General features: G+C 36.4%; 1 protein-coding gene across 5 annotated transcripts in view; it reads left to right on the forward strand.

The window, feature by feature from the left end:
- CACNA2D1 (calcium voltage-gated channel auxiliary subunit alpha2delta 1) overlaps nt 1-14,041 on the forward strand; it is a 431,292-nt gene that overhangs the window by 301,162 nt on the left and 116,089 nt on the right. For all 5 annotated transcript variants that reach the window (XM_075024734.1, XM_075024736.1, XM_075024735.1 and 2 more), the window contains exon 7: nt 1,630-1,761. In XM_075024734.1, coding sequence (XP_074880835.1) covers nt 1,630-1,761 — 132 coding nt within the window. The remainder of the gene's footprint in view (nt 1-1,629; nt 1,762-14,041) is intronic.

Below are 14,041 nucleotides of genomic sequence, written 5' to 3' on the forward strand. Positions count from 1 at the left end.
ATTGATATTTCTATAAAAAGCTCTATCTTGAGAGAGCAATGTTATCTTAAAACTACTTTGAAAAAAACAAATAAACCTTTCTGCAAAATACATGGTGTAGCAATTTTCTCCTTAACCTTTAAAAACAAGCCTATAAAATTTGATGTTGTGATCTCATTTCTCTAGTACCTGTTAACAACCTCACTTTGGAAATGGCCTGTCAAATGTTAAATTTCAACCTGTCCTTATTTTTATTGTTTCTTTTTTTCATGGTAGCAGAGAGCTAGAATGTAGGCCTAAATATCAAATTTTGTACTGTGATGCCACTCAGGGGCCTTAAACATGAACTGTGTTTATTTCAACTTGACTTGCCCATTAGCAAGAGAAGTTGAATTTTCTTTCCTGTGTGCAATACCATAGTGTAAGCAGGATCTGTATTACAGTGTTAACTTTTGTAGGGTTTATACCTACATCTTTAGCTGTTTTCAAATGTTTTTTCCCTTCTAGTTCCCTTTCCTCTCTTGGCTTGCTAATCTAGGTGTTTCAGTTTTAGAAACATTACATACAGTGCCATTAGGCAACACAAAAGAAAGAATCAGTGACCAAACCAACAAAAAGCTCTTGCTTTTTCTAATTAACTGAATACTTGCTATTGCCTAACATTATTAAGATTGGGGAGGAGGGGGGATTAATGAGATATTGACAACTGATTAAATGAGGTGAAAAGCATGATTTATCATAAGTTATAAGGTATTCTGTATTACAATAAAATTTCATTGACTACTGACTGTAGTCAATTGACTATTACTGTAGCAGTGTTCATCAGTTTTAGAGTAAGTTTCCCAACATATCTTTTTTCAAAAAGGCATAGAACATGTTAATATACTATATATTTGATTGATTATGTAATATATTTGATTGATCAAAACAAGCATTGGTACAGGACAACTTTGTGAATGTAAGTTTCTGTATAATAGGCCACACTCTTGTTTAGTTGAAATGTGAATTTCCTTGTATTTTAAGTTAATTGTGGAACTGACCCAAGTCATAAATATTAATGTTCACATTGCTGATCTTTCTGTAAGTGATCACATCTATAAACATTAAGATCTTGTTAGCATGTAATAATGAGTATTACTGTGCATGCAGTCCCACCTTAATACTATAATTCAAATAACTCATAATTGTCTTTTCCCCATATAATCCTCTTAGAGCATCCATTTGGAAAGGGATGTCTTTGTTACCTTATAAGAGATAAATACCTACTATTGCTGATGTCATTCTAGTTGTTCTTATTGCAGTATGCTGTAATTAGTAAACATCAACTTTGTATGCTTGCATGTATTTTTCTATAACTGGGAAGTGCAACTGCAGTGACATCTCATAAACAAACTATTCGTCGAAGATATTGGCTATGCAAATAAGCCAACAGTCATTGCATACAAATAAAGGAATGGGAAGAAGAGAGCATAAGGAACTTCTTAAAGAAAACTCCCAAGGAAGAGGACTGTGTTTCTTTAAATTTACTTTGTGGATTAGTTAAATGAAATGTTATTACTTTCTGCAGTAGTTTGGTTTACTTTTTGTAGTCATGGCTGCTTGTGTTAGGATGTAACTTTGTAATACCAAATATGTTTTTTTCTTTGACAGCAACAATAGTGTTAAATGAACTTAACTGGACTGCAGCATTGGATGATGTATTCAAGCGGAACAGAGAAGAAGACCCCACTTTATTATGGCAGGTTTTTGGTAGTGCAACTGGCCTCGCGAGGTATTACCCAGGTAACTGAAGTCTCCTAAAGAACTGTCCTGTGTCACATATTGCCTTGAAAATATCCTGAATTATTTACAAGCAATAATAGAGAACTAAAAATTACTTTCTTACAGAGATGCAGTTTCTGTATATCAGAAGTAACTCAAGGACGGTGAAATTACTCTGGCATAAAGCTAGTATGAGGGAGAAGAAACTGGGGGTGAAATATATAACTAGTACTTTTTACAGTAAGAGGAATGGAAGAAGATGTCCTTCGAAAAGCTGGAGTTTAATTTTATTTTTGTATTGTTTTCTATTTCTAATTCTGTTGTGTAAATAATCAGTTGAATATTTGCCAGTGAGGTTTTTGTTCCTGTCTAGTTTTTAAAACAGTAACTCAGTGACTAGACATACAATCTTATGGTTAAAGTCAGTGAAAATATGATTGCACCATGCTATGTTTATGTCCTGCAGAATCCACAGTCTCTGACAATTAGGTCTTTGCTTGTCTTTGCTGTTAGAGCCAGGGTCAATGAATACAACTTGATCATTTCAACCAGCATCTGTTCCACCTGTTGAAGAATCCTATTACTGGATCACACTAATTAATTTAAATAGAAGTATATTTCACTGAATTTAGATCACCAGTAGCCTTAATTTGATTTTTGATGTGTACTAGCTAATGGAAAGGCTTGTTTTATGCCAAGGCATACTGCCTGTGCTGCTGCTATTCTTGTTAAGTGATGCTGTTATCATTGACAGAATAATGTGTCCACTACACACAAGACAATTGTGTGCAGTGTCTTGTCTCTTGCCTACAACTGGCTAAGGAAGAACTTTGAGATCCTTTCTCTTCTGTTTCTACCAGATTGCTTGTGTTTCTGAGGGTGAAGGGGATTATTCTAAAGCTGTTACTGTATCATTAGCACAATGGCTAGCACAGGCAGAGAAACTGCCTTAGGCTAGTTTACAGGAAGAATATTTCATAGCACTTGAATCCTGTTTGTTTTGTCATGCTAGATGCTTATGAAATAAATACAGTGAGATGTTGCAGAAAAAAATAATATTGAAAATGCTAATTTAATATTTCTTTTATTTCCAAGCGTTCTGTTTCAATGCTTTTGGGATATATTAGTACTGTGTTTTGTTCACCATTTGTCACTGCTTACTATACAGTGATGTTTTGCAAATGCTGAAAAAGAAATGTTTCTTAAATGCATCTCTGTGCCAATCTCTAGGAAATTCATTTTCAAGTGTAAGATTATCTCATATATTGAAAAATATATTATGTCTAGCTAACCTGTCTATTCCAGTTGTTTACCAGCACAACACAGGAGCCTCAGAGTCTCTATGTATTCTTCCTTAGAACATCTTTATAAAATGGGAGAAGCTTGTTTTCCATATTTTGCAGGTGGATATGTTGCTTGTATATACTGCATCTAAACACAAATTTAAATTTGATATAAAACTCAGATAGTCACACCTCCTGCTTATTCCATAGCTAAGTGCCTAAGTCCTTAGTAGCTGTCTAGTCCTGTTAGAACTTAACTTCATAAATTCCTGGGTAATTTCCCAATTTCTAAATTCTGCACACACACACACAGTAACCTGGAGCAGTCTGACAGTCCTTAAGTTGTATGTGTGTTGTTCTGTGCATCTTCTTCCCACTTCCTTCCATTTATAGCTCAAATAGGTAAGCCCTTTGGGTTTCAGATTTTTAGAATAAGTCTTTGTGCAAGGTTGTCCATCTTTGTCATTTTGTAAACTCTTTGTCTCAGTTTGCTGACACACAAAAATGTGCTGACAATGAAATCAAGTTTCATATACTGGAATGGATGCTTTTCACATTTGCTTTTTGAAAATGATATTATAAATTGTAAAACATTGCTTCGTTGTATTGGCCTTAGGTAAGCCTGCTTCAAAGTGATGAATTTCTCCATAGTGATGATATTAGTGAAATAATTTGTAAGTATCAAAAAACAAAATTAAAATGCATAGACGAGTCTGCTCATTATTATCTGAACTATATCCACTCAGTCTTTCCTCCCTTAAAAAAAATCGATCTTTGGTAACTCTAAGCTATAGAGGGTGTTTTCAATCACAGGTTTCTTGATCTAATGTTTTTATCTGATAATAACTCACTGCCTTCAGTAATGGGCTAGATGGTACATAACTTCTGTCTTAAGTAGGCTCTTGGGCTGTCCTTGTCACCATAGTAACCAGCAGCATGAAGGGATCTCTCTATGAGCAACCCCATGTGTGGAAAGTATGTGTGAAATATTAAGATTATTTTTCTATTACAGATATCCCATTGTTTCCTACATATATTCTTGTTTTGGTACTGATGTACACTCCTCTAGCATCACATATACGATTTCATATAATTTTCAGCTGTGCTTTGTCTGACTCTTTGGTACATTTGTGTTCCCTTGTCTCTATCTTGAGGCCAAGGCAGCTTCCTTCTGACTATGACCTAGGTTGAGACATATGGCAGTTCCTTTCCTCAGACCTTCTTCTTTATACACTAAAATAAATGGTATTAGGCTTAGATACAATAGTAATTAGATGCAGTAGAATAAGCATAGGAAACTCTATTTTACAAAAATAGCTAACAACATCAGGTAGAGGAAGTAATGGTACCAAAGTATTCGCTTCCTTTAGTGTTATGACTTAATTATTCCATCAAATGTTCCTTATGCAAAATGTCATTTTTACTGAGGAGAAAACCACATTCCATGTGATGTTACCTTTGGTTATGTTTTGAAGAAGAAGAAAATATATAATCCAGGCAAGCTAAATTTAGGAAGATATTTGTGTAGATGGATAGATACAGATGTGCAAGAAAGCTAAGTATTAGAAATATATATATATATATGTATATATATAAACACACTTATATGTTGATATTTGCAGTGATGGCAGAACCAGTGCCAAGCATAAAAGGGAACTGTATAGCAAGTTCTTATGTTTACCATACAAGATGCCCCAACAGAAAAATTACAGAATGCATTGAGGTCAGCTTCTCTCTTCATAGATTAATACATTAGTTCTTTTTGTTTATTCAGTATTTTTCCCTAGAACATACTCAGTTCAGCTCTCACTCTCAAGCATCAAGACAGAAATGGCAGAGAAGAGCCAAAGATGCAGGAAACCTCATGGGCATCAAACTTGTTTTTCTTCTTTTTCGGTTAGGGGTTTAATCAGCTTGATTTAAAAAGTCAGTATGAGTTTCCTCATACTGAACTTTTTCTTCTTTAAATTATTTAAGCAAGTGTGTCTTGCCTAAAATAATTTTAAAGATTAGTTAGGGTACTTAGTATCAACATTTTCATTAGTTTCAATGGCAGCATATTTGTGAACAGAAATGCTAAACTCTCTTACTGTGCTGGTAACCATCCATTTTGATATGAAGATGCCAAGAACAATTTTGAGATTTCTCTTAGCTATTGTATGAGCTCTGAACAGCTCAAGAATTATTAAACAGTTTAATAAAAGAACTGAGAAGAATAAACAAATAAAGTGAATAGAACTTTTAGGAAGGATGTACTATATACTCTTTCTTACGTTTAAAGTTATATATCACAAATTAGTCTTTCTTTCAAGAGATGGTTTCAGCATTGTAAGAATGCTTTCTCCTTTTTACATACATTTATGGAGTTGTATCAGGATCAAGACAGGAATCTCTGTCCTCAGGTGATGAAGATACCTGATAAAATTATTAATTTAAAAGGGAAGTGTACAAGAGGTGGAAGCAAGGACAGATGACCTGGGAGGAATATAGAGACACCGTCCAGACATGTAGAAACATGGTTAGAAAAGCCAAAGCCCACTTGGAGCTGAATCTGGTGAAGGATATGGACAACAAAAAGAGCTTCTACAGGAGCATCAGCAGTAAAAGACTGAGGAAAATACGGACTTGCTGCAGAATGTGGGCCTGCTGCTCCGTGCTGGGGCAGAGGACTTGTTGACGAAAGGCACGGAAAAGGCCAAGGTACTCATTACCTTCTTTACCTCAGTCCTTACTCATAAGATCAGCCCCCAGTAATTGCCGGCGTCTGCAATCAGAGGGAAATTCTGGAACAAGGGTGACTTGCCCTCAGTGAAGGAGGATCAGGTTAGGGAACATTTAAACAAACTGGACAAGCACAAGTCTTTGTGACCTGATGGGAGGCACCCATGAGTATTGAGGGGAATAGTGGATGTCATTGCAAGGCACTCCTTGATTATCCCTGAAAGGTCATGGAAACCAGGAGAGGTTCGTGAGGTTCCTTCTTTCCCGAGGAAACAAGTGTCACTTCTATCTTCAGGAAGGGCAAGAAGGAGTATCTGGGGAACTACAAGGTGTCAGACTCACCGTAGTCCCTGGGAAAGTGATGGAGCAAGTCCTCCTGGAAACTCTTTTGAACCATAGTAAAGACAAGAAGGTGATTGGGAGTGGTCAGCATGGGTGAAAGGGGAAACCATACCTGATCAACCTGATAACGGTCTAGGATGAGATGACAGACTTGGTGGATGAGGGAAAAGCAATGATGTCATTTGTCTTGGCTTCAAGAAGACTTTTGACACTCTTTCCCTTAGCAACCTCATAGACAAACTGATGAAGTACAACTTAGATAAATGGACAGTAAGGTGGACTAAAAAATCTCTGAACTGCTGATCTCAAAGGGTTGTGAGAAGTGGCATAAAGTCCAGCCAGAGGCCAGTCAAAAGTGGTGTATCCCAGGATTCAATACTGGGGCCAGCGCTATTCAACGTCTTCATTAGTGACCTGGATGATGGGCAGGTTTCACCCTCAACAAGTCTGTAGAGGTTACAAAACTGGGAGTGGCTGATACACAAGATGGTTGTACTGCCAGAGGAACCTCAACAGGCTGAAGAATTGAGCTGACAGGAATCTCATGGAGTTCAACAAAGGGAAATGTGAAGTTCTGCATCGGGTAGAAGAATAACTGCAGGCACCAGTACCTGCGGGGGTTGACTAGCTGGAAAGCAGCTTTGCAGAAAAAAAAACTGGCACCCTGATGGACAAGTTGGACACGGCCAACAACAGCCTGGGATGCATTAGGCAGAGCATTTCTAGCAGGTGGAAGGAGGTGATCGTTCCCCTTGACTTATCACTGGTGAGACACATCTGGAGTGAAAGATCCAATTCTAAACTCCCCAGTACAAGAGAGACAGACACTTACTGAGAAACCACAAAGATGATTAAAGACTTGGAGGATCTGTCATACAAGGAGAGGCTGAGAGAGCTAGCTTTCAGCCTGGAGAAGATGAGACTCAGGGGCGTCTTACAAGTGTGCATAAAAAGCTGATGAGGAGGGTGAGCAGTCTCCATCATAGTAGAATTTTCCTTTTCACTCTGTTTTCCTCCACTTCCAGAAGAAAACTTGGGAAAAACTCACGTAGAAATCTTAATACTGTCATCCAGAACGACAGAAACAACATAATGTGTAATTGTTTTCATAAAATGTCTAGTTGTGTTTGCAGTATCTGTCCATGTAGAGAGTGTCAATGAGTACCAGCACTGCTGGGCTGGTATGGATGGAGAAAGTTTTTTGGCTTACTTCCAATCTTACTCTATTTTGTAGACTTACTGTCAGTTCAGAAGTAACAGTGTACTCAGTGCTTGTTCTAGGAAGTAGGGTGTTATTTGTTTATTTATTATTTTTTCTTCAACACAAATACTAATGTGTGGAAAAGACACGGTTAAAAAAGTTGGACATATTAAGACCTCCTGGTGCATGCAGTGCTTGTCCTGGGGTCAGCTTCACATGTCAGCCCAACAAGTCCATATTGACAACGCAGCTCTGAGGTCAGGCCAGGAAGTCCCTGAGAAAAGGTCAGGATCAGCAAAATACAACATGGTGCACAGACATCCACACAGTGTAGCTCAGGCAAGGAGCAAGGGCTTGAGCTTCAATGGAGCTCCCAAGCCAAAAGGCAGAGGCTTCCAGGAGATTTCTTGCAGCTTTTTGACACTTGCCTAATTCTACTCCAGACAAAGGGTTCCAGTAGTTTTTGATTCAAATTAAAAGCAGTAATCCGACAGCACTTTCGCAAGATCATTGAAATTACCAATTCATTCCAATCCAATGGAAACTTGCAAAGATATAAAATTGCATATATCATACCGTAGTATTTTGATAGCCAAAACTTTCATTTCTGAAATGCTTTAAAAGAAAAGGGGAAATATGGTCATCCTCAGAGGATAAGATACTCCAGTCAGACACCTGAAATGGATGAATATTCTGGAAGAATGTATCTCATTCACCAGATATGGACTATCTAATACAGAATTTCTGATGCCTTTTTAAAAGGTAAGAAGAAGTGACAATAATCACAGAATCGCAGGATGACTGAGGTTGGAAGGAACCTCTGGAAGTCCCCTGGATCGCCTACTGAGGCAGGGCCACCTAGAATTGTAACATAGGTCAGGTTTTGTTTTTCCTTTATAATATTGTTTCCAAAGAGATTTTTCTTTGGTGGCAGAAATTTGAAAAATTATTTATTTACTTATTTATTTAATCTTGAATCCATTCCCTGTGGGCTTGCACAAGTAGAACTTCATTGACTCCATGTAGACAGAAAGGTACTTTAATATAGATCAGACTGCAGATCTAATTTATAATTAACCACAGAGCAGTGGACAAATCTGTTACACAAAAATAAATTAATTTAATTAAAGTAGTTTAATATGGTTTGACAGATATTAAGTTACTTACATATTGTGAGGCATCTACCCAGCTAATTTTACTTCTAGGTTTTAGAAAGCAGCTATCTGAAAGAACAATTTAATATCAAATTTTTTGGCAGGCTACTTGGAAGTGTAGGTACAAACCAACCAGTTCCTCTTTCAATCATGAAATCCTTCTTAATTATAGAGGCAATGAGGATTATAATTGTTAATCAATGTTTCATTAAAATACTGCAATGGGAAGCATATTATTTTCACTGTAGCAATCACTAATTAAACAAATTTAAAGAACACTTTGTATTTATGTGGCTTTTGCCAGATACCACCTCTCTCTGGGTTTTTTTGTTGTTTTTTTTTTTTTTTGCAAGTCTAAGATCCTTAATAAAGGATGCATTCTGTTTTGGACTGCAGACAGCAGACATTTATTTGCAGTTAAATGTGATATTGAAGACTTTCTAGTTCTAGTAATAGATACACTTAAGAAAGTTTGGCTGCAAAGGATTACTCAAATGAGAACACACACTTGATTTAGATGAATGATTAGTAATGAAAAACTGTTTGGTCAGCAACACTGGCTCAGCTCTCTTGGGGAAGTATACTAAATCATATTTGCCACAGTGTAATACTAGAAAGGTTAATACTGATATGGATAGTCTCAGATTCCAGTTAGTGGGTTTTATGATGAAGATGCATGAATAGATTCAGTATCTTTTATGGAGAATTGTTGAACCTAGACTCGGTGTGACAGTATTTGGTTTGCAGTGTGCTGAAGGTGGCAATGTGCTGCACCTGGTCAAGATCAGAAAAGCTGAGGCAATTGATAATAAAAAAAAAACTGAAAAAGAAATAAATACTGTACTGTTCCAAAATGTTCCACATCTTCCCACTTCCATCTGGAGATTTAACAGGGGGCTTTGGGAACTTAAAACCTGCTTTCACGAAACAGTATGTCTGGCAACTTCCACTCTCCCAAAGCGCTGCATAACTCTGTGATTTCTCTCTGGTTTTCTCAAAGAGGAAAAAACAGCCTCCAGCCTGTGGCTCGGTGGTCCTTTTCTTATCACATGACCTAGACATACATATTTGTCATCCTCATCTGACCTTACCTATGTCTAAGAAGAAGGATGGGAGAAAGAAGGAAACGGGTACAGCAGGGCTTTGTTTTGGCTCTGTCCAGGCTCATACAACTACGGGAAAGCCAGTAAAAAGTGCTCCAATACCAGCTTCTTAGGTGAACATTAGGAACTTCATACTCGGGAAGAAAAATAATGTTTCCTAAGGAGACCAACTCTTTACCAGACTTCCAGGTGAACTAAACATGAAGTAGCATTTTGAGATATTGGCAGTCCTGTTATGACTTTGTTTACTTGAGAAGTATTGAATTCAAGTTGCAAAGTATCTGTGAAGTTCAAGTCCTTCTTAGCTAGATTAGTAGATATTGAACAAGGCTGTAATTTTGAAACTGAATGTCTACATAATCTTAATTTCTTACTTTAAGCACATCTGAGCATGTCTTAATCATGCATACAGGTGTTTCTTATGCTCATCTGCTCCCTCAGCTTTAAAGGTATGTCTGTACTAGTAAATGGAACAAGTCAGAGTTTTGTTAGCATCCTTTAGTCAGCCCCATGGTCTGACTGAAGGGACAACACATGCTCGCAGCCTTTCCCAATGGACAGCACTAGACCCTGTTTTGTTTCCTCTATACTACAAGGTTCTTCAGTCCTGTTCTGGGAGGCTTCATGTTCTCAAACACCTCTAGATTATTTTATGCTATACTGCAGGGCTTATATATACTGCATGGCATATAACACACAGCTTAATTTTCATCCCCAAAACACTTTCTGGATTAAAAGTAATAAAAATATCACTGTCCTCATTTTGCAGATAAAAGAAACAGTTATAGAGAGATAACATGACTTCTTCAGTGATCTTCTGAAGGTTAGGGATTCAAGCCAGGAATATGTGTAACACAGAGGTTTTTTAAGATTCAGTGTGTTATTATATTCATTAACTCATACTTAAATTCATAGCATTTTTTAAACATCAGCAGGTGTATTAATCTCAGGATCTTTGGAATATCAGTGCTGAAGAGTACAGTGAAAAGAACTGTTGTATTTGTTACCTTTTACTGTAGACTTGCCTTGTACTTAGCCTTCCTTTGTTTATCTATATAATAAATAAGTATAATATGATGGGAAATTTAATTAATTAGTGAAAAGTCTCTTTACACTGCTCATGCCAGTATTTTAATAGGATATTCCCATGTAATTAGGGCTTACAAGGTGTTAAATGGAGAATTTCACAGATAAAGAAAAGATAATGCTGCAGCACTGGTTATCCAGAAAAATAAATTTGTCCCTAAAGTCTTAAAATTCTTGGGTTAAAAATATAGGTAGAGAAGAGCTAGTATTCTCTCTTCCCCCTCATAAATTTTTTTTTTTTTTTTTTCAAAAATCTTGTACCTATTTCCAGATCTCAGTGAAGCAGGTCTCACTCAGCTACTGGAGCATTCCCTGCTTAGACAAATTAATAATGGAAAAGCTTTAAAAATCAATTTCTAATAAAATAAAATAAAATGGTATCTCTCCAAATGAAGGACTTGCTGTGCACAGCTGCTCTTGCGTTAACCATTAACAGCAAGCAATAGTGTTGCGGCCATGATATTGAACTCTCCAGAGAAAGTCATTACTGAAGCAGATACTAAGAGACTGGAAGGCCTAAAAAATCTATACAAAATGAATCAAAAGCCTTGAAAAACTGAGAACTTCACCTTTTTTTGTTTTTTTTACAAAAGGTTTTATATTTTATAGCTGTCAACTCCTGTTAACGACTCAACATTTAAAAGAGCCTTTAAAGTAAAAAAAAAAAAAACAACAAAGCCCAAAACACTTTCCAGTAATGCAGCTTATAAAGTATCAATTAGTGCCATTAGTGCATAAGGTGGATAGTTCTACTTTTTACATTGAAATAAGATTTTCTGAACATGGTTCACTTCCTTTATTCACTGAAATCTGGGAGGAAAGGACATGGGCTGATATGATTTGGATCTAACCATACTCATGATATTGAAAATCTTACAATAGGTTTAATTGTGGCTCATTTTTTTAAAAAAAACTGATTTCCTGAATGTTGTAGTTGTGCAAGCAGATCCACCCAGTTACAGGATAATGCGTTATTTCTAGTGAGTAAATGAAATTGCAGCCAGGAGGCCACCATACCTTCATGCTGAAGTTCATACCATCTCTGTGGTTTTATGATACAAATTGAAATCTCCAGAATTTGCTTTTACAGAAGAAAAAGAAAAACAACAACATCAAGAAAAACCCAACAAAATATCTTGTTGCTTCTGTACCTCTTCTCCTCAAGCTCTGATACTCCTGGGGCAGCGGGGAGGAGTGAGCGAGTGGCCTCATGGTGCTTTGTTGCCAGCTGGGCTTGAACCACAACATCAAAAAAACTCAGGATTTCCACTCCACATGTGCAGAAATAACAGAAAAGCATGCCTTAATCTTGCTTGAAATATAGCCAGGCCTGTATCTCCATAGTGCAAACAGCAGAAGTGGGTAGTGTATCAAATCCAATGACTAATTTATAAAATGTCGAATCTAACCATACGCCAAACAAGAAAATCATCAAAGGAGAACATTACTAAAGCATAACGTATGCAACAGAAAACTGTGTGGCGTGGACATAGACGTTAGTATGCAACAATGAAATGGTGAGGTTGACTTCTTCAAGAATTCGATAAGCCAGGTTCCAAGGCATCTGATTAAAATGCATGGTTTAAACAATAAGTTATATAAATAAAACTGTAAATCTCAAAATCCTTCATCTTCAATTTTAGTTTTTTAGGAAAATGTGTTATCATCTTTTTGTGTATTTCATTTTGCTTTCATCTTAGAACATATAATCTTTTGTCAGTAAGATGTAAGCCAGTTTCCTCAAATGGCTTTATAGTGTCTTCTGTATATGGACCAAGGCAATGCATGCCTTTTTCAGTGATCTCCATCCCTTCTAATTATTTCCTGTATAATTATAAATACATAATTACTTATTTTTGCATAGAGAGCATTTATCATCTTTTAAAAAATGATTTTTTAAAAGATGAAATCAGGGTAAATTAAAAGTAGATCATTGGAGATCAGATGTCCTAAGGGAATTTCAGTTTCCTAGTAGTAGCAGTTTCAATAAGATCCTTAAATACTCAGAATGTTACCAAAACCAGTGAATAGATTTGAGACCATTCAAAGCCATCTAAAATTAAAAGTGTTAATCCAGAGAGAGTTTAGGATGAATGAGTAATTTAGTCATGTTAATTCTTGAGGTTGAAGAGGGAATTTAGCACTTCTTTGGTGTGAATGAAATTTTAGATACTAAGGGCTGAGTCCTTATTTATGTTTAGCCATGCAGAGACTTACTACTAGATTATGTAAACTGTTGTGGAAGCCATCATAAAGATCAATAGAACTAGTTTTCTCAGTAAACATTATATTTCTTAATTAGTGTTTGTATGATCCACCATCCATTCATATCTGATGAAGAATTTTGTAGTCACAGCATAAACCCGGAAAAATTTCCTCACACAGAAACTTAAGCACGTAGGTGCTTGTTATATTTGTCTCAACAGAAGATAATATATTAACTAGGAAAAAGAAACTTATTGACATGGGGCACAGAAAATACTGGTTTAATGGCATGGTAAGAAGTACTGGTTTTAAAGACCTTCTCCAAATCTCTCTGAAGTTGCTGACAATCTTTCCAGGACTGTTCATAGTGAAAGGGCCAAGCTAGTGAAAGAGAAGTAGAATTTAGCTGTTGTGTTTGCCACTCAGTCTGTCTCCCAAAATGAAAAACAATGTTAAGTGTTACTGTTCACAGTAATCTCCAAAAGGATTAGATGGACTGTAAGTAGTGTGCCGAGTGGTTTATTCACAGTTTCTTTTGTGTATAACTGGACCTTTGTAATAGGTCTTAGTCTAATACTAGTGAATGTCTTCCCTTCCACTGTGCTTTTTTTAACTTAACTTTTAATAGATGTAGCCAGAAAGGGACAGACTGAACTTTGTTGCAATCCAGGAAATGACTGAAAAACTGTGGTAGAACTGAGTGCAAAGCTGAGTTGCTCAAGCCTTAATACAAGGACCTCCTCTGAAGACCGATTTGGAAAGATTTGTCTTCAGATCCTTTTTTTTACTCTGTCTCAAGTAGAAGTTTTGAGCATTCTCTCCATAAAGAGAGGGAAAGAAAAGAAAAAAAAAAATTAAAAAGTGCTTTTCTGGTTTGTATTCCAGTTAAAAAAAAAACAACTTTTGCCTTTTGGTGCTTTTGGAAATAGGTAAAGTTTCAGGCATTTCGAATTTTATTATTCTGTGTTTCCTCACAACTTTAAGTTAGTATTAATTTTGCCTCTTCATGTTTCTGAAAGATTTGCCACACTATATTTGGTCTAAAGGCCCAGTTCTGAAGTGTGTTCTGTCCAGGCAGCAGGTGTTGACCTCAAGGAAGTGATGTGCTTACCTGTTAGGTGGTATTACATTAATGTATATTTGTAGCTCTGATACTATGTCAGTATCCACTGTTACAGCAGAATATGATGATGTTAGTAGCACTTT

Source organism: Buteo buteo, chromosome 4, assembly GCF_964188355.1.
Source record: "Buteo buteo chromosome 4, bButBut1.hap1.1, whole genome shotgun sequence".
NCBI classification, from domain to species: Eukaryota; Metazoa; Chordata; class Aves; order Accipitriformes; family Accipitridae; genus Buteo; species Buteo buteo.